Source organism: Pelodiscus sinensis, chromosome 8 (assembly GCF_049634645.1).
Source record: "Pelodiscus sinensis isolate JC-2024 chromosome 8, ASM4963464v1, whole genome shotgun sequence".
Lineage (NCBI taxonomy): Eukaryota > Metazoa > Chordata > Testudines > Trionychidae > Pelodiscus > Pelodiscus sinensis.
The window spans coordinates 42538263-42560126 of NC_134718.1; the positions used below are offsets into that span (position 1 = coordinate 42538263).

At 44.3% G+C, this 21864-nt stretch overlaps 1 protein-coding gene across 6 annotated transcripts in view; it reads right to left on the bottom strand.

The window, feature by feature from the left end:
- Positions 1-7391, bottom strand: part of EXOC6 (exocyst complex component 6) — a 212935-nt gene extending 205544 nt beyond the window's left edge. For 2 of the 6 annotated variants that reach the window (XM_006113179.4, XM_075935162.1), the window contains exon 1: positions 2950-3107. In XM_006113179.4, the coding sequence (XP_006113241.1) occupies positions 2950-3032 (83 nt within the window). In that variant the 5' untranslated portion in view covers positions 3033-3107. Of the gene's footprint in view, positions 1-2949; positions 3108-7195 lie in introns of those variants that run through there. The other 4 variants (XM_025179786.2, XM_006113178.4, XM_075935163.1 and 1 more) reach the window with 4 other exon arrangements.
- Positions 7392-21864: the final 14473 nt, after the last annotated feature.

Sequence of the window (21864 nt, forward strand, 5' to 3'; positions counted from 1 at the left end):
TCTTACCATTTAAGAGGAATTCTTGAACAGACAAACTCTATAAAATATATAGTACACAGGAATGTTATAGTATAACCATTTAACTGTTAGGCTGATGTTTATTGGTTAATGGTGTCAGTTACACTCAGCTGGCTTTCCTGTGGCAGGGAGCCAGGTGGGCAAGGGCTGCACGTGGGTAAGTGTGTAACCACTAAGATTTTCAGCAGGAACACAGTTACCCTATTACACAATTTTTAACATATATGAGAGAGAGAGTGTGTGTTCTTTTTTGAACCCCATATGTATATATACATTTTTGGCCTGCACAGCATACCATGGCAATGAGTTCCATAGGCTAGTTATGTGTAAAAGTACTTCCTCTTGTTTGTATTAAATCTCCTGCCTATTAATTTCATTGAGTGACCTCTGTTTTTTATTGTGTGAAAGAGTAAACAACACTTCTCTGTTGACTTTTTCCACACCATTCATGATTTTATAGATCTCTATCAGATTCCCCATTAGTTGTCGCTTTTTTCAGATGAAAAGGCTTAATCTTTTTAGTCTCTCCTTGTATGGAAGTCATTTCATGTTTGATCATCTTTACTGCCCTTTGCTAAGCCTTTTCTAGTTCCACTACATTCTTTTTGAGATGAGGCAATCAGAACTAACCACACTATTTAAGGGACCATGGATTTATACAGTGGCATAACATTTTCTGCCTTATTTCCCATGACCTTTCTAATAGTTCCTAACATACTTTTAGCCTTTTTAGCTGCTGCTAAGCACTGAGCAGAAGTTTTCAAAGATGTATCCATGGTGACACTGAAATCTTCCTTGAGTGGGAACAGCTAATTTAGAACCCACCATTGCATATTTATAATCGAGATAGGGAAAAATAATGTGCATTACTGTGCACTTATCAATGCTGAATTTCATCTACCATTTTGTTGCCCAGCCACTCAGTTCTGTGAGATGCATCTGTAGATCCTCACAGTCTGCTTTGAACTTAACTACACTAGAACCTCCAGGATCCAGGTGTCCTTGATCCAGAAAGACCCTGGTTTGGACTCTGGTGGGGAAGGAGGAATGAGGTAATGACAGCACAGCAAAGTGCTGGTCCAGAGGCTTTTCTTCCCATCACTCTCATAGTGGTGGAGGGCAGTGCCTGAGAGTAGTAGGGGGTAGGGAACCATGTGTACCCCCAGAGAGCAAGACACCAGGTAAGCACCTCACCCCCATCTCCTTCATGCCCAAACCTCACAGTGCCCTCCATGGTCTGGGGAATTCCATAATCTAGGATCCTCTGTTTCCCAGGGTTGCCAAATTGAGGAGGTTCAAGTGTACCTTGAATAGCTTTGTGTTATATGCAAACTTTATCACTTCACTGTTCACCCTCTTTTTGCAGACTACTACTGAGTAATGGTGAACATGGGTACCAAATACAGATCCTTGGGATGCTGTTCTGTTCACCTTTCTCCACTGTGAAAACTTCTGTTTATTCCCACCCTTCACTTCCTATCTTCCACCACAGATCACATGTACCCTGATACTCACCCCTTATATACTTTGACAAGTCTCCTGCCCTTTCCCAGGCTCCCTTTCCTCCCAGCAATTTTGGATTCCCTCCGTCAGAGATCAGGAAGTACAGTTCCAGGCAGGGCATATCCCTCCTGGTCTCCCACTTTCTCTCCATGTCCTGGATACCTGCCTACCTGTATGATGCCTTTTCTACTACCCCATCAGACCTGCAGTTGCAACAAAACCTAAAATGTTCCCCTGCCACAAAAGACACTTCTCCTCAGTAAGGCCAAGAAAACAAAACCTGTTTGCAGGCAGAACCATTTGAATGAGATGATAGCTGAAAAAAATAGTTTTGACACCAGGATGAGTCAAAATTTTTCTGAAGGTTATCAAACTACCAGATGAAAACGCTACCAAGGCATAAGATGCTGGGACATTTCAGAGAAATCATTTTCACTTGGGTGATGTTAGAGGAGATTAAGGCGTTTCACAGTGAAGAAATTAACCTCAATTTTAAATGAAGAGTGGAGTACTGCTGCACCTCACTAAACCATGCCCCTAGGACATGGTTTCACCACATGTTTAGGATTTTACCCTGTGACCGCTTGTCACTACAGACCCAGAGACAATAAGAAAGCTAAGATCCGAAATGGGATGGCGAGGCTGACACCACTTCAAAGGGAGCATCCCGAATCCCAAAGCCAATGAGGAAACCAGCAGCCAGCCACACCCACTGCCTTTGACAGTTCCCAAATACAAACAGCAACAAGCCCCAAACTGAAGGCACGTTTGCGCCCTTCCCCCCATGTAGAGTACGTTAACTTTGGACAAACCGGGCCCTCCTACTGCACCAGCTCTGCCCCGGCCCAGTGGGAAGGGAATGTGCCAAGCTAAGTCCTTCTCCCTACTGAGCCAGGCTGATGCTGCAGCCTACGGCAGGCACATATGGCACGGATCTAGCAGCGTGTCTATGACCCGGGCAGCGCTCAGGCCCTGCAGAGCTGCTTGTCCCGTGCTGCTGAAATAGCCAGCTAGACCCGGACCTGCTGGGGTCCCCGAGCTCTCTAGCTGCCGCCGCCAGCACCTTCCCTCTGACAGCTCCCGCGGCCCCGCGAACGGGGCAGCCGCCAGTAGGGGATGCTCCAGTAGGGAGCGCCCCTTTCCCGCAAGGCCGGGGTGCAGCGCTTCGAGCAGGGCCCCGCCGAGAGCCGGAGCGGGGAGCCCGGGGCCCGAGCAGGAAGGGGCAGGGCTTTGTAGACACCGGGACGGCCTCCCCGAGTGGACCGAAGGGGCCCCGAGGCTCAGCGGAAGCGACCCCCAAAGAGCTGCGCCCCCACAGCGTTCGCCGGAGCCCGGGTGTCTGTGGGGGGAGCTGTCAGTGCAGGGGCCCTGCCAAGTCCCTGGGTCTCGCCGGGCGGGAGGCCCCTCGCCGCTTGCACAGCCCCTCACCGCAGGGTGGGCCCCACGCAGGCCGGGTCCGTGCTCTGGATCTCCTGCAGGATCCGCTCATGCTCGGGGAGGCTCTCCGCCATCTTGGGTGGGAGGGAACCAGGCAGCGGCGCCGCCGCGGGACGCGCTAGGGAGGCGGCGCTGCAGCCGCTGCCGGGGACCTGGCCCCCGCGCTCCTCGCCCCCACCCTGAAAGCTGCAGCGCGGGGTCCCGCCGGGGCAGCCTGGAGGCGCCGCTAGTGCCAAGCCCACCCGCTGTGCAGCGGGGGAGAGGTGCGCGCCCTGGGTGATGGAAGGGTAAAAGCCTGCCTCGGTCGCACAACGGGACTCTGCTGACCTGTGGCTCTTAGCTCCCAGATGCAGCAGCAAACAGCACACTTCCCGCACCCTCGGCAGATAGAGGATAACACATGATGACCGCACATCGTCCACTCTGGGCACACTTCGCAGTACGAGTTGTCAAAAACCAGGAACCAGCACCTGGACTTAGCCAAATTTTAGCCCACTGCTCCGAATTCAAATGCTTAAACTGAGAGCCGGTGCAGCGAGCGAGTTGCACTTTCTGTCTATACACTTGCACTTCTGTCTATACACCGGTCTAGCGGCTCTATTCCTGCTGCCCTAAACCTTCACACAGCCCAGCTGCAAACGCGCTCTCTTCCAGCACGTGGATTCTGCTAAATCTGTCTCAGTGACCAGACATTCAATGGCTACTCCTTCTGCACCAAAAAGTATTGTGCATAGGTGCTGCAAACACCCACGTGTGCCCAAGCCAACAGTTTGATTTTTTTGTTGTGGGTGGGTTTTTTGTTTTGTCTTGCTTGTTTGTGAGGTTTTTGTTTTGTTTTGTTTTTGCCATGTATCTCTAAAATCTACAATATAAAGAGATCATTTCTATCTGCTTCTAAGCCTTTTAAAAATCTGGACCCCTATTACACTCAGGAACAAAAGCTCTTAATCAAAGTATGGACCAGTATCCAACAGGGTCCATTTTTCACCTCTATCCTCATTTCATTCTAAACAGACAGCAGGGGTAGCTATCTTTTTAAAATCAGATAACTCTGTATCTGATTTAATTGTGTTTGGGGGAAGCCATGATAACTTTGGAGACAGGTGAAAAATGCGCTAGATCTTGTTGGCTCCAGACTTATATTTGGATTCTTTAAAGTGTGGAGTAGACTTAGGGTGCGTCTACACATCATGAAATAAGATTAACAATTTGCATATCTTATTTAAAATCTATTTTGAAATTTGAAATTTGACATGCCTACACAGCACCAAATTTCAAAATAATGTGCTATTTCGAGCCATCCCTTAACCTTTGCAATGAGATTTACCAGGATGCCAAAATAGCGCACCCATTATTTTGAAAAATATTTTGAAATAATGGGCGACTTGCGTAGACGCAGGGTAGCTATTTCGGGATACCTCAGTATCCCGAAATAGCCATGCAGTGCAGACGTACCTTTAGAGACCTGCAGCCAAGATTTCTTAGAGCCAACAAGATCTAGGCATAATCTCTGTAGTTTTGTGTTGCTTTTGCAGCGGGATCTATTGGTACTTGAATTTTTCTGTTCAAGCAGAAATAAAAACATGCACTGTCTATATTGACAATACCTGTACAGGTTGGGGGTTTTCAGCCAAAATTGTAGGCTCCAGCAAGTTCCAGCTACTGGATATATGTCTCTGTGGTGCCGTTGATCAGTGATGCATTTTGCAGTGGAATTAGAGCAGCTCGTAGTATTTTTCACTTTAGCTAGTAGAAATTTTGTATGTGGGATAAAAATATTACAAACTGAATCTAACAAGATGCAGGTGTTAGAAGATGGTGTTTTTTGGTACTGCAAGATCAGTTTCTTAAGTATAGATTTCTTTTCAGTATTGTTATTTATTTTCATGGGAACTGCTTAATTTTTTCTCTATTTAACCTATAGAATTTGGCAGATTGGGTATAAAAATATGCAAGATTCCGTTGACTCTGGGTACTAGATACATGTTTTCCACTGCTTTTGGACTCAGATACATCAGGGTTAGTGTTTCCTATAAGCACATGTGTGGCCACCTGGAGAGATTCAAATGCTGCCCAGTTGATTAGCAAAGCACCCAGAGCCAGAAGCATGTGTTTCTACTGATGGTGCACATCTGTACATGTCTTGGTGCACATAAGAACATTTATTCTGCAAATGAATGGAAAAAATTAGAGGGAACATTAATCAGGCTCCTTATTATTGCAGAGAAGTAGGAGCTTTTATACTTGTTTTCTCTTTTTATGATACATTTGGGTTTGAGTTCCAAAAACTGCCAACATTCATGGGCCAGACCTGGATATTTTTACAATGCAAAATCATCTGTGCACAAATGGAGGCCAACTTTAGAAAATTTCATCCTTAAAAGTGAATTTATGGTGTTTCATAGACTAGAAAAGCTAACCTTTGCTAACAGTTAAAAGCATCCGGTGCAGCTGAACAGCCCAGAAAGTGAAATGGTGCTGAACATGATTACAGCTAATGCACAAACAGTAATTAAGCCATCATCAAGCACTAGGCCACAGTTAATGAAACAGTACTGAATGCAGTTTGGGTGTCACCTACAGTTGCAGCTAAATCATGTTCAGCTGAACCTACTGGTGGCATCCATTGTCAGCTACAGAGAGTTTCTCTAACTGTAAAGAAAATCCTGCAAAGTACAGATCAGGCAGTGATACAGAAGAGAGATATTGCAAATTGGCCTACTTACTTACTCCTGAGTCCAACAAACTAGTGCAGTCAATAGTTAGAAATATACTGTTAACCCTGGTCTATAGTAGAAAGTTTTGCTGCATAGCTATGTCAGTTAGGGAAGTAGTAAAAAAAATACACCCCCTACTCACAAGGCTGGAAACCGTAAACTCAAGAGGAAACCGTTTACAGGTTTTAGCTACCTTAGCTATATTATTTCCCTGTAGAAATAATTGAAATATAGTGAAATTCTTCCCACGTTCTTTTTTCCATCACCAATTTTATTTACAGAATAGGGTAATAAATTCAATTTTCAGGAAGAATTAAATTTCTAAATAAAGATATATGGTTTCTTTCTTTAGTATAATCCTTACTGCAAACTGACATCTGCAATACCAGACAAGCTATCCTAACACTGCTGCAGACACCAGTAAAGCTAAACATACAATCTTTAATATATAAGTTTCATGTCCACAAAAATTCAGTAAACTGTAAATGCATTATATCTAAATTTTTCAAAGGCATGTGGGAATTTCACTAAATAAAGTTTAGTAGTGCATGGGGGGGACTTTGATGATAAACAAGGGTAGTGTCTGTCTTAAAATATCCGAATTAAAAGTTACCCATCTATTTTTTTCAAGCATTTTAATTAAATCATTTCATTAAGGAAAAACAGCCATTGTTTCTTGGTTTCATTTATAAAAGTAATTTATTTCTTCATGGAGCACTTGGTAAGTCCAGAGGTGGGCAAAAGGGCCTCTGCGTGCTGGATCCAGCCCGCAGAAGCCCTGCCGCTCCCCCACCCCCAGGCCAATCAGGACTTGGGGGCGAGGGAGCACATGACATCTCCTCCCACCCTCAAGCAGCGTGTGGCACTTTGAAATGCCGCGTGTTCCTTGCAGGGGGTAGGGTGGGAAGAGGAGGCTTCGTGCATTCTCCCCGCCCCCAGGCCAATCAGGGCGTAGGGGTGGGAGAGCTGCCTGAAGCTTCCTTCGACCTGCCCTGGCCCTGCGAAGAGTGTGCAACACTTCAAACTGGCATGCGCTGCTCGCAGGATGGTTTCTTGCAGGCCCTGGAGGCAGGGAAGTGTGTGAAGCCTCTTCCCACCCTGCCAGGGGCATGGGTGCCTAGTGGGAAGGAGGGGCAAATGGGCTCTACCACCCCCAAACCAGTTATGGTCTGGGGGTGGGGAAGCCCAGAAGCATTCTGGCCCCGCCCCTTCCGAATTAGGCCCCGTGCCGGCCCGTGACCACTTAAAATTTTTTTGAAGCGGCCAGTGGGCAAAACTTATTGCCCACCCCTGGGTAAGTCTGTAAAGTCACTCTTTGTTCTGGTGAGAAGGGGCTGAGTAGAGTCTATGCTTGTTCCTTTAAGGTCAAATCCTACTCCCATTGAATTCAAAGGACGTTTTCCTATGGCTTTCAGTGTGTGCAGAATTAGGTCTCCAGTACCCGAGGGTGGGGAAAACAACAGCCAACAAATACAACAAAAACAGTTTGTACAATAAAATATTATATAAACCATGCCTACCTCAAACTGGTTCCAAGAGGCAGCTCAAACGACTCAATCTCAGCCAAGACATTTTCATATATTTGATCTTTGTTTTCTTCTGAATAAAGCTCCAACAAGTTTAATTTGCTTTTTCTAGCCATTGCAGAGCATGAAACAGTTCTAACTTTAGTGCAGGACTTTTATTCTGCTTACGATCACTACCACAATGATTCCATAGTCAGCAAAAGAGCAGTGAAAAACTAGACCCTGGGCTGACCTTGTGATTCCTGAGGACTTTGTGTCCAAGCATGCTGCACAGCTGCTGTTTTCCTATCTTCTGGTAACATGTGCCTATTACTCTGTTCCCACTTAATTAATGTCTTTTCTTGAAAACAGAAGGGAGATTTTGTGAAAAGTATATAACACTTTATAAACATATTTAAAACAGTTCACTGGTGAAAAGTATTTCAGATTTTTGGTGTCCCCTTTCATCTTGTAAGTTAATTATCTTCAAATTATAATTTACACGTGAATTCATACAGGACACCTACCTTTGAGTTCATCTTGTCAATTATTGTCAGTTTGAAAACTATTTTCCTATTTGCCAAATGTTTGTCTTGTCCCTGTTGCTTTGCATGAGACCCACACAAACAGAAACTCCTTAGGGAAAAGGGCTGTGAAAAGCACAAAGTCCACTAAAAAGCAGAGAAATGTTTATGCTTTTTTTTCTCTTTCAGCTCCAGCAATTTTAGGTGTCATTTTTACAGTGTTAGATAAACTGTTCAAATAGAAATGTGGCTTTTAAGTTCATGGTGTCCCTTGGTTCTATAAATTAAATTCACACTAATACATTATGTAGGCCTCAATCCTGCATTGAGACTCCAGACTCAGAGCACCACTTACTTAAAGTCATAGTCTGACCATTAATCTACAATATGGAAAAATATTTGGTACAACTTCCTCAAATGAATCTCAATCTCATCCATTTTTGTCAGACTTGAGAATGAAGTGCTAAATTCATCAAGAATCAAACCTAATGCCAACAGGCAGTGTTGCATGGAAAGGGCAGTCTTTTTATAGCTTACCAATTTTGGTATCTCACTCAGAGACTTAAATAAAAACTTGATTTTGATCCAAATCCTGTGCTTTGCTGCAGTTAATGACACTTTATAAAAAGCCTAGTTGTCTAAAAACAGCAGTGTCTTGCACAAGCTTCTTCTCTATCTATTGCCTTTATTTTTTTAAATAAAAATTAACTGCTCTGTAAGAAACATTCGAGGTGTTCACTGTTGTGTAACACCTAGTGCAAAAGTGGGAAACCTAAGGCCTGGGTGCTGAATTCAGCTCTGGATTGCCTGGATCCAGTCCCTGGGACTCGATGTTCTTCCTCCAGCACACAGAATCTATTAGCCTGCGCCCCTCAGTCGGGAGCCACATCAGTAAGAGTTTAGGTTTTTGTTTGTTTGTTTGTTTGTTTGTTTGTCACTTGTGTGCAGCCCCCAACTAATTTTATTGTGGGTCAGTGGCTTCTAAAAAAAGTTCTCCACACCTGACCTAATGTTTGGGAGTCATCTTTTGGATCATTAATTGTAAATATGCACTTGTGATTGACCCATCCAGCCACTGGATGTCACACAAATCCAGATGAAAGGCTGTCTTGACTAAGAGTTCTAATCTTGAACAATAGGAAGGGAGATTAGGTTTTACTTTTTAAAATAATTTGAGGACATTAGAAGTTAATTTAATACTTAACAATAGTTATTAAAATGATTAGTTAGTGCCCTTAGTCACAACTACCTGTTCTGGTTTTGCCTACTTACAGTACATTTCTGATTCAAGGTCACAAGACATAATAAATGAAACAACAGGACTCCAACTTCCATTAGATCCAGCCACTTAGGACTGTGTCCAGAAATCAATGTGGTTAATTTTTATAAAGGTCTCTGCATCCATCTTATACTCACATCTATGTTATTGTCTATTCTTGAAGGATAAGCGCACCTACTGTTGATTAATGGATTCACTGGATATGTAACATTCTTATCACATAATGTACAAATCCATTTTTTGCTTGTTAGATATCTATCTGGGCTGTGTTAAGTACCTGAAATTAAAGGGCCTACTTATAGATCAAGTCTCTGGAGAGGTGATAGGAAACAGATTAGGGAGGAATGGGCCAGGGAGGAACCAATATTATCTCACCTAAGTGAGGACTCAATTAACTCTAATGGCGGGGGGAAGGTAGGAGGAGAGAATGGCATAGAAGACCCATCAGTACCTGTACAGCAGCAGTTCCCAAACTTTTCGGGAATCACGCCCCCTTTTTAATTTTTGAGAAATCCTCATGCCTCCCCACCTTTTCTTTACCATCCTCCAACTCCCCTTTTAATAAAAAAATCAATTCATAGATTTCTCAGCCTCACGCACCCCCTTAGAATTTCTTTGCACCCGCCCCCCACCCCCCGTTCGGGAACCAATGCTGTAGAGGACTAATCTGTACTAGGCCTCATTGTGAGATGGAGGGCAGGCAAATACTGGTTGTAGCTTCCCTTCTGGGAAAGGAATTGACATTTCCACCCCTTACTCCACAGCCTGCATCTTTCTTAATCCCACCCTGACAGTCAGAGAATGGGATTCAGATATTGCTGTCTCTGTGGTCTCTGCTAGTCCTGGAAATTACCATTAACTCTGCCCCTAAGTATCATCCTTCCTCCCCAATATACGCAGGGCAGGTCTAGTGCTTTAAAAAGTTACTGAAGACTGCATAAGATTCCTTTTTGAATTTGTCCGTCCAGAATCTACCTCAAACCCAAATACTCTTGCCCACATCTCCTTCCCCACTTCTTTTCCCAGGCCCTGCCTTGCCCCACGCCTTATCCAAGGGTCCGCCCTCCTCACTCTATGGAGATGAGGTATAAGGTGAGCAGGGAGGGACACCCTAACACCAGCTCCCCTTTCTCTGCCTCCCCCATCCTGCTTGCTGTGCAGGAGGCTCTCAGGGGGCAGCTCCAAGGCAGAGGGTGGGAGAAGGACAGCAGTGGGAAGTGGGGGTAGGGACAGCTGAAATGCTGGCATTTCATAGCCTCCCTGCCAAACAAGTCAGGATCACCTGGCAGAGGCTCTAGGATCTACCCACAGATCCCAATCTACTGGTTGGTGACCACTGATCTAATGGAACCAGCATTTCCATTTGCCCCAGCATCTCTCCCCATCCCTTGGCATCAAGCAGTGATGCTTGATATTCCCTGTTTGTTGTGACAATTGCCATACCTGCACCCATCCCCCAGAATGCACTGTTCCCCACCCCACAGTGTGCAAGTGCCATCAAGCTGGAGGTCAAGACTTGGGGGAAACATTAAACATTTTAACTGAGCTTTGTTGTAAAGCACCCTCCTGTAGGCAAGTGGAAGTGCTGATGATGGAAACCATGGAAACCATGTATTTGGTGGGAGTTATTACTAATTCAAGTGAGGATGTGCAGCAGCACCCCCAGCACACGTAGTTCCAGCGCCACTGGCTGCATATGTGCAAAGCAGGCACTCATACAAATGTACAAATGCCTGCAAGTGCAGGCTTAGGTGTAGGCACAAGCAGTTATGGAGTGCATATATAGCAGTGTGCTTTCTGTCACTCAGGCACACATTTGAGCATTTAAAGGGGCAGCCCAAACTTTTAAAGCTACTAGTGTCCCAGATATGGCTAGTGTAAAGCCATTTTTATATAAAGTCTATGTAACTCCAAAAGTCTCTCAGAAATACAGAGCTGGACTTCGACTGCTGTGGAGAGAAGCAAAAATCACCTGAGAAAATGGGAGCAGTGAATGCTAGTTAAGTCCTTCATCCATAATTATGCCTTGGAAGAGAAAGACTGCCAGCCACAGCCAGCAGTAATGGCCATGTTTGAATGCCCTCTAGGCATTATGGCTATGAGGTGCCAGAACAACCCATTCCTAGTTCATATCCAGCCTCATCCTGAAACCATGAACTCTCTGCACAATACAATGAGCTGCAGCTAACAATCTCTGGGTAGGGGAATTTGCCAATCCAGGGACACTCAACACTCCACTCCTGTGCATGGAAGGGGTATCCTGACTATAGGCACTTTAGGGATGTGAACAGATAACTGCTTACTGGTTGATGCTCACCAGGTAATAGATAACTGGTACCCGGAAGCAGCCCTGCTGCCCATGGCCTGCAGTGAACAGATAGCTGTTCCAGCCCCTCAGAGGGCCAGGAGCTGAGTGCCCTGCATGGGGCTGAGGGCTGTTCCAGCTGGGCTTGGACGGTCTCCTGCCCAGGAATCCTGCCTAGTCAGTTAACCAATTAAACATTAGGGTTAACCTAACGTTTAACTGATTAAACGTGATTTTACATTCCTAGTGCACTTCCCGTATGTGTGACATGGCATTTTGCCCCAGTGCACATCACAAATGCTGTAGGCAGAGGGACAGCTATAGTTGTTTGCTGTGTCAATGTTAACTGTTTAAAGCAGCAGGATTGCTAGCATTGTTCCCTGTTCTGTTCTTGAAGCATCTGCACTGATAGGGTATGTCTATACATCAAAGTTATTTTGGGATACCAGAGGTATCCCGAAATAGTTCCCCCACGTCTTCACAAGTCACCCATTATTTTAAAATGTTTTTCGAAATAACAGGCATGCTATTTCGGCATCTCGGTAACCCTCATCCCACGAGGGTTAAGGGATGTCTCAAAATAGCCTATTTCGAAATAAACTCGAAATAAGTACGCAATTTGCATAGCGCAAATTGTGTATCTTATTTTGAGTTTAGAGTGCAGTGTAGACATAGCCATAGCATTATTGACTTGGAATGAAATATTGTTTTGTTTAATCCCTTTGTTTTTGATAGCATTAAGGTGGGAAGGGTATTTAATAACCGCCACTTTATTTTAGCAACACTATCACAATAAATCCACAGTCAAAATTTCCTGGGTAGGAACACTGATACAGAACATACCAGCCATCCCTGCCACTCCAAGGTAGCAGGGGCACCAAGATCTGCATGGAGTAAAAATAATCTGGCCTCCTGGAGCTGATACTTATGGCTTCATAAAGACCTCCTCTGCCCTTATAAGCCAGGCAAAGAGACCAAGAACTTACCCAGAATTTTTCCAAGTATTCTGTGTGGTATTTATGGCTTTCCAGCAAAATAGACAATGAACACAAGTGGAAGGTGTGTACTGTAATAAGTAACCATGGGAACACCACTTCTACCCACATGACAAGAACGGTTTAAATACACTAGGGACATTGGAAGGAGCAGCCAGAGTACTGCAGCACTAAGCATAATGGGATGTGCCTCTAGAAAGCAAGTGCTTTCACTTCAGTCAGCATGACTATGTGCATACAATAACTCAAAGATGGCTTGAGTTAGCCTTTCCAGTGTGGTCTGTCTCTCTCAAACAAGGCTAGCTCAAGTGGAGTACTTCAAGTGTACTAACTCAAACTAGCAATGCAACAAAGATAAATTCCTAGCCAGGAGCATTTTCTGTAATATTCTTGACTACTTCATACAGCTATTTTGCACAGAAAACTTCCATTAATTTGAATGAGACTGATCACAAGATTTTAAACAGAGGGGCAAATCAAAAGGTTAACTGTTAAAGGTGAGCTACTTAGCCACATATCTTTCATACTTGTCAGGGTTCTATATGTTATGTGAGTTTCTAAAAGTAACAGATTTTGAAAAACAAAGCTTGAAATTGTATAAAGAATAGGATTTAATTATGAAGTAAACACTTCCATGACAGGGAAGGTTGGTTATGTATTTGTAACACTTTGATTTCTGCAATCCATTGCTTTTGAGATTAACACAGTTTGGACAAATTAATAAGTTTAATATTAAACCTGTAGGAACTACACAGATAACCTTTTAAATATTGGTTAGAAGTCCTCTGGAGTGTGAGAGGGGTGTATCTTTCATAGCAGTTTGTTAGAGATGAATCATAACTTATTTCCAGTAGCACCTTGTCATGATAAGGGGTTGCAGGAGATACTATATTCTAGTTTGTCATACATTATATTATTATGAAGCCCACGCACTCTGTTACTGCTTGCCAGAGTACAGTCAGTTGAAGGAATTAGTTTAGTCTCAGGTCAAAAAAATGAACCTTGTGGAGTTTACAAATCTTATGCATAGAATTTTTATGTTATGTTTGGATCAATACATGTATTGCCTTTTCATATCTAAATCTGTGTTGTCTCTTCTGCTCCTCCCACCTCAAATTAGGAGGTCAAAGGAATCCCCAGATACTGCTGGAACCAGAGAAGGCTGGCCAGTGAAGCAGCGTCCTAGCAAAAATGCATTCTTTTTCGGTGCGTGCAAATGGTTCCAACTATTCCTACATATAGAGGAGAGAAAATTTACTTTGTTCACATTCTTTTCTTAAACTGTGAGGTACTCTGATACTATGGTAATGAGGGCAATTTAAGTGGCTATATAAAGAAGATGAACTGATATGTTGAACAGTTAGACCACCACTGACACAATCTCTATCTTACAAAAAAAAATTGTATTTGCCAGTTACCAGATTTTTTTAGGTAAATACACAGAAAAAAGTGTTTCAGTCAAGGGAAACTATCATTCCAGTGGGAGTAAATCTTCTGTCCTATCCTACTGAGTGATGCATACAACATTCATTGGGGCTGCACAATTTCTATTGGCATTACTACATGCAGCATACAACCTTTAGTTACATGAGTTCCATGCGGTGAGATGCAAGACATATGTCAATAGAGTATCAAGTTGTTTGAGATAGTCTTGGGGGGGGGGGGGGGGGGTTCTACCAATAACTGAGTTTCTACGAAATAATTTTTCTTTCTTCTTCAGAATAGTTGAAAATGTTTAGATGGGAATTTCACAAACAGCTGATATGTGGGTTTTTTAAATTCCTGCTGGCTTTTCATAGTTTTCTTCCATACAGAAGTTATATTAGACAAGGAATAGGTACACAGGGGCATGTCTACACTAGCGTGAAGATAGACCTTCTAGAGGGCGATCTTCAGGCATTCGATTTAGCAGCCATGTAAAATGTAGGCTCCACAAGTGCCCGGTACTCCTGTCAGCTTCCCTTACTCCTTGCAGAATGAGGAGTGTGTGCTCCCATCAGCCTCCTGTTGTGTGGATGTGACCACAGCTCGGCTTAAGGTAAGCCGATTCCAGCTATCCATGAATAGCTGGAGTTGCGTACCATGTTAGCATAGTGCCATTCATGTAGACTCTTTTTCTACTAAAGGAATGGCAATGATTATTTCTGACAAAGTGTAACATGATGCTAGTTACTTTTTGGTAATGTATCTACCATCCCAGTTATATTTGTATAATAAGTGAGATTTTGTACACCTTTTTCTGGTGTTGAAATTAGTCACTTGTTTTTACCATGTACATGGCTATTTTTTCCCAGCACTTAGATTGAACAATTACCACAAAACTGTTTTGTTAACAAAATAGGAAATAGTGCTAAACAAAAGGGAATGTTTACTTAAAAAAGACCAAGGCCATTAATTTAGATTAAGAAGTTGTTTGCTCTCAAACTGTACTCAAAAGGTGATGTGAATCATTGATCACAAAAGGGCTATGAGGAACAAGTGCAGCACTGGCTGTTGTATTATAAAGTAAAAACTTTCCCATTAGCAGCATTTGCTGATTCATTTGGCAGGAAGCAAACTGCCAAGCAAGATTTCTAGGGGAGGAACAATCAACAGTATTTTCATATAAAATAACTTTCCAATACAGTATTGTTCTCACAACATTTGAGGAAATAATTAATTTTTTATGAAAAACACAAACATTACAAAAACAAAGTGAGTTCATGGTTATAAAATAAAGATTTTTATCAATTAAAGAAGTAGAACTATTATTTGCAATATTATAGTGCAGCTGGTAATTAAGCAGTGAGATGGCCATCGTTTTTATCAGAGGAAAAATCTGTTTCATCACCCATTTCCTTCTTGTGGGCATGTAAGTTAACTGATGCATTAGAACTGGTATTAATTTTATTCCAAAGGAGCAGGATTTGGGTACCAACACAGTGCAGCCTAGCCTGCCATCCATGCTGCAGACTGCCACTCTCTAGAGCCTGGTCTATACTAGACCAGACAGTTCGACTTAAGGTATGCCATACAGCTACATAAAATGCAGAACTGGAATCGGCTTATCTTAAGCCAAACTGCCATGGCGTCTACACTGCGGGCAGCCAACTAGAGCCAGCAGTGACTCCATAACTTCCGTATGAGGAAGGAGATGTTCATGGAGCAGTGTGCTTGGCTTACCCCTTCCCTCTGTCTACATGACACCCAGATGTGACCCGCCACCCCCTGGACAAGCCGGTTGCCATCATACTCTGGAAGCTTGCCACGCCAGATAGTTACCAGTATGTGTACCAGTTCGGCATGGGAAAGTCCATCGTTGGGGCCCTCCTCATGGAGGTAAGGCACTCTCAGGCTGCAGTCCCTGGGCGGGGGGGAGTACTGGAAAGGGGGATCCTAGGGAAAGGGGGCATTGAGGGTGCAAAGAGTGGGCTTGTGGGGGGAGTCTTATCTCTGGGGTGTTCTGCAGTCCCACCCTCACACAGCCCTGCAGCGGTAGGCAGGCTTCATAGGGGGTGCTTCCTGGGGTGAAGGGAACCTCCCAAGGACTCAGGCACCCCCTTTGATTCTCTGTTTTGTGTGTTTGTTGTCTCCTTCTGCAGGTAGTGAGGGCCATATCCACTGTCCTGCTGCACAGCGTCATCCGCCTGGAGACCTGGAGCCCATCGTGGCCGGGTTTGCTGCCCTGGGCTTCCCCAACTGTGGGGGATGGGGTGATTGATGGAACCCACATCCCCATCCATGCCCCCGAACACCATGCTACCCAGTATATAAACCACAAAGGATATTTTTCCATGATTCTGCAGGCCCTAGTCCACCACTGCTGACATTTTCATTGGCTGATCAGGGAGGGCGCATGATGCCCGTGTCTTCCACAACTCCAGCCTGTACCAGAAGCTGGAAGCTGGCACTTTCTTCCTCGAGCACAACGTCAGGGTTGGGAACGTGGAGATGCCACTGTGCATCATGGGGGATGTGGCCTACCCCCTTGTGCCGTGGCTTATGAAGCTGTACACTGGCCACCTGAACCCAAGCAGGGACCGTTTCAATGTCTCTTAAAAATAAGATAGCAGCTTCTTTCTTATCCACACTGAAAAACATCAACATAGCTACGCTGGTCAGAAGTGTGCTATAACCACACCCATAAATAAGATACGTATGCCAACAAAGCCCCCAGTTTAGACACAGCTATACTGCTGAAAGAACGCTTCAGTAGAGATATGTAATGGCATTCAGAGAGGTGGTGTTGCTACACTGACAGAAAGACCCTTCTGTCAGTGCAGACCAGGGGTGTGTAATCATTTGATGGAGGCGGAACTCCAAGAATTTGGAAAGTGGTCAAGGGCCACACTCTTACATATTAATGGAGGAGGTGCAGGGTCTGGGATGGAGGTTGGGTGCAGAAGGGAGCTTGGGTAAGGGATTAGGGTGCAGGAAAGGGTGGGTGTCTGGGAGGGAGTTTGGGTGAAGGAGGCAGTTGTGACCTGGGTTAGGGAACTAGGGTGCAGGGGTTTGGGTTGTGACCTTGGTCAAAGAGAGGATTGTGACCTGGGGGGAACTCACTAGGATTTAGGAGGGAGTGCAGGGGGCTTAGGTTGTGAAATGGGACAGGAGTCTGGGGTGCAGGATCAGGGAGGGGATATGGGGGCAGAGGGTTTGCATTATATGGGTGTAACGGGTGCGCCCGTCCGGCTCCCCGCTGTCTCTGTTTTCCCCCACCTTCTACGTAGTCCCCCTTACCCCTGGTGCTACCCCACTTCCCTCCTTCCTGTGTTGCGTGCCTCTCCTTCTGTGTTCCGTGCCTTCTTCCTCCGTTGTTCTCTCCTCCTCCTCTATTCCTTCCTCCTCCTCCCTCTCCGCTCCTTCCTCCTTCTCTGTTCCTTCCTCCTCCGTTAGCTCTATGTCTCCTTCCTTCCTCCTCCTTGCTCCTCCGTCCTCCCCCTTTCTCTCTGCTCCCTCCTCCTTTTTAATTTCCCGCCGGCGTCCAGCCGGGGCGACGCAACGCGCCACGTCATCAGGCTCCGCCCCCGCCGTGCGTCGGTGCCCGGTGACGTCAGCCGTCACGCCGCCGAGGCCCCGCCCCCGCCCTACGTCACTGCCCGGACGAAGCCCCGTCTCCGCCGCGCCTCCTGCTATCCGGGCCGCGGCAAGGGAGCAGGCCCCGCAGTACCGCCGCGCCTCCTGGGTGGCGCCCAGGAGGGACAGCGCGACCGCGGGCTGAGTGCGGGGCGAGCCGCCGGATGGGGTGCGGGGGCGGCGCGCCCCGTCACAATGGGATAGAGGAGGCAAAAGGTTGGGGTGCCAGAGGCAGGCTCTGGTGGGGAGACTTACCTTCTTGACTCACAGCCAGCAGCCTTCTCAAGCAAACTCCCTACCAGCCCCACCCCTGCACTAGCTGCAGGGGTCATGTGGTTTTTGAACAGCTATAGACCTGAGGGAGGGAGTGAGTCACAAGCTGCCTGTTGACAATAGGCAGCTCCCATTGGCCAGAAACCAGCCAATGAGATTGTGCTGGGGGCAGGAGCAGTACCTGAAGCCTCTGCCCACTCCCCTGGGCTCCCAGCTGTTCAAAAAAAGAGCCCTGCAAGGCTGCTTTTGTCAGCAGCCAGGGGGTGGGGCGCGGTAGATAGGGAGTCTGCCTGAGGCTCAATGCTGCATTTGTGGATTGGATCTGGCATCTCCACAGGCTGGATGTGGCCCATAGAGGGTATTTTGCCTATGCTATGGGGTTATGGTATCATAACTATGTTGGTATAGTCTCTGTACTATAGACATACACTCATGCTACTGACTTAGCCTTGATTTGAACCAATAACACACTGGTTACCAAACTCCTGAGCCATCCAGTCTCATATATGAGGTCTCATTTTGATTTTTTGAAAGAATTCCAATTTTTCTAAAAATTACATAGATCACCTCTCTCGCCATTTTTTCTGAACAAAAACAGGTTTCAGATTTACCCAGTAAGCAAACCATTCTGTTACAGACAAATTGAAAGGAGATGTGATTTTCCCCCCTAAATCAAACCATTTAAAACAATGTCCTTTTAGAATGTGAAGACAAACTTATTAGTTTGCTGTTATAGCATTGTCATGTATGATGCCAATTTCCTGTTTAAGAGTTTAAGAGATCAGTATAAATTCAGTTGGCCAAAGCTTGTCACATAAACTTTCCACATAGGTCTCTTTCCCCTGCTCTTACCTTCCTTACCAGATTTGAAAAAAATCTATTTTCCCATTTTATATTGTCGGGAAACAAAATAGCTAAGTTGTTCCATATGCATTGTGTTCCCCTCTTATATGTTCAAAACTTGCTTTAAAAAGATACCTGAAAATGTATAAGATGGTGCTTAGATGGCTGATATTCTAGCCCATGTCACCATCAAGAATGAATACCAGACTTCTACAGTATCTAGACACAATGGGAATGATAGGAAGCTGGGAGCTGCAGACTTATAAGTTTCACTTGTCTTTTGTGTTAAAGTCAGACCCTTTAATGATTTCTTTTCCTCTATGTAGGTTTTCAGGTTGAATAGTACTTTAAACACTAAGCTGTCTCCTTCGTATTTGGAGGGATTAAGTTCAGAGTTCATTGTGTAGTCTGTCATTTTAAAGATTAGATAGTTTAGTTAGGCTCCTACTGGCAATGTAAAAGTCTCTGTATTTATTGACTGTCTGGAGTCATTATCAAAGGTTCTAAACCCAATCGACACCTTGTAAACAAAAAAACCATTATTTTAGTGGTGCTGATAAGATTTACATGGGATTTGCATTTTTGTTATGATTGATTGAGCCATTAAAGATATTACAGTAGAGGGCAGTATGATGAATGATTATATAGATTCAATAAAAAAGCTAGCCTGTTGCATTGATTTGGCAGTTATGAATACATGTAAACTATGTTACTTTATAAATGGTGATATTTGCAGTTTACATTTGTGGACCAGAGAATCTCTAAGAGACTTAACATTTGCTTCTAGGAAATAAAGTTTGTGAAAAAGATTTGTTTCATTTTTTTTTTTTTTTTTTTTTTTGTCAAAAGAATAATGAATTGAGAGGAACACCAAATAAAGGTACAAAAGGCAATATTTGTACGGAATGGGAAAATCATGGGTATGCTGCTTATTAGAGGAATAGTAATCATATTGGAATTCTACTAATTGACTATCTTAAAACAGTATGAACTATTGTTTCCAAAGGAGTAGTGGTTAGAGTAAGCATCAAAACTGATTTTCTGATTACTAGAAATTGTGCTGTTTATCACATGTGACTGTGTACTTTTTTGCATTTGTAAAAAAGAACATGTGGTTTGTAAACCAGAACTGGCAGATTCTATGATTCTTTAAAGCAGTTACTATTACACAAATTATGCCAGTAATCTTCCACCTAAATTAAAAAAAAAACTTTATATTAAACTTTGTTCCTAGTGATTAAAGCCACATGAAACAGCTTTAAAACAGACCAGCTCAGATTCAAATAAAGTATGCTCAAGGGGGAAGTACATAACCTGGTGAGGAGCTTCTCTTCACAGATGGGAGAACATCCTGATTTTACTACTTCTACTCCTTGATTGAAATGCTAGGGCTTAAAGTTGCCAGGTGCACTGGAAGGCTCAAATGTGCTGGGCTCTTGCATGCTGTTATTCTCACTGCCTTGTGCTGGGGTCAGGGAGGGGAATTGCCTCTAGGAGCAAAGCTGCAGGGCTACAGCAGGAAATATTTGTTGGTGTTCCCCTTAATCCTATGTTTTCCATGGGCTGCAGAACATGGGTGGGTCTTGGGTGAAGCCTTCAAACAATGAAGTGCACTAATAGCAATGTGCACTTCAGCTGAGCAGTCTGCCTGTGCATTGCCTCTAAGAATCACTTCAGCATATCCCCATCTTTATCCCCAGTGTCTGTGGCCATGGCAATGCTGTTCCATACTACTTCAGTACTGACCCTGGATAGCAGCCTGTCTTTCTCCCTCTCAGACATCAACTCCACCCTTCATTTCTCAGGAGGTTTCTGGGGGGTTGCATGTCTGTCAAGAAGGCTCCAAATACCTCATTCTTACACTGTATTTCTTCTTAGCCATTGTTAAAGGCCCATTCCTTGAGAGCCTTACGGATACAGGTGCTGCAGCTAGGAGTAGAGAAATTATTGTTCGTTACCACCATTTCCCTAGAAGCATTGACAGCATTTTTTAATCTGTAGTTTATGAATTCCATCCCCCAAGATTCATCGCAGTCTTGGGACACCTCAGAGATGTCTCTGCATGGGAGCTAGACTGGGATATTGGGACTTAGGTTACTGGTTTCGGTTTACACTTTATGTTTGTCTTGGACATTAGTCAGGATGTGCACGCCCCAGTGTGTGGTTTACAGTTCCCACTGTGCCTTGGAGAAGCTTGTATAGGTGCAAAAATGTCCTGATAAGGCAAAGATTGGTGTCAGGAGATGGGCATTGGGGGTTGGATAGTGATCCTTTTTACAGTCCTGATTCTGGATGACATTACACTGATCTGCCTCCTAGTTAGTCACCTGCCACAAAGGGCAGACCATTGAGATACACTGTGATATTACTCATCAAGATGGTCCCCCAGAAGTACTGCAGGAATGGAAAGGAGTCACAAGCTGAACTGAGGACAGTGATCATGCACCAATTCTGTTGAATGTCTATACTTAAAAATTCTCAGTTTTAGATGCTACTTTTCCTCCCCTGCAAAAAGTATAGAGAAAAGTAGACTGAATTCTGTACTGATTTAGGAGCAGTTACACTTTCAGTCAATATGAAATATGGATGCCTGTGAAAAGTCCCTGATTTGACTTCAGTATTGATGAACTTGTATTTGATACAGCTCAGCCAGTTGTCTTAAAAGCTGTATGGCTATGCTGTTCCTAACCTCTTCTTTCCCTCTACAGTTCCCAGCTACAGGACTTTAGGTTCCAGCTACAGTACCCTTACTGCTTTTGCAGTCCTGTAATGCCTGCACATACATCTCATGTAAAATGAAAGTTAACCAGACCATTTTTTCCTGTAAAAGACTCTCTCAAATGATTAAATATCACAAAATGTAGTTTCACCATTTGAATCTGTGAAGCAAGAAGGTAGAAGTAGAGGTTTCAGCTGTACTGTGAGGCCATCATTTTGAGCATGCAAACAGGGTTGAGGAGGGCAGCATTCTGGGCAGGAGAGACACAGGAAAGGAAGATAGGTGTGTGCTCCTTTCACATGGAATAGGTTAACATCTGATGGTTGGAATTACAACATGAGAGAAGCTGTTTGCCTGGCTCAGCCACCATTTTAAAAACCATCTTAGGAGTAAACTGAAGAGGAACAGCACAGTGTAAGAAAAGGGGAATCAGAAGCTAGAGACGTGAAGAGGCTCCAAGCTCACATCTACCCAAAACGTCAGCAGCCACGGGGCACCTGCAAGAAAGTTAATAGAGCGTAATAATAAATTGTAGTGATAGAGATGTACATTAGCTCCCTTCAAGAACAACTTTCTCCTATGAGCTGGGCTTGAAATCAGGTTGGCTTCCTACACGATTGCCCTCAGGACCCTGAATTCAGAAGAGAGGTTGGCTTATGAAGGAGACCCCTAACAGTCCTGCTCCTCCTCC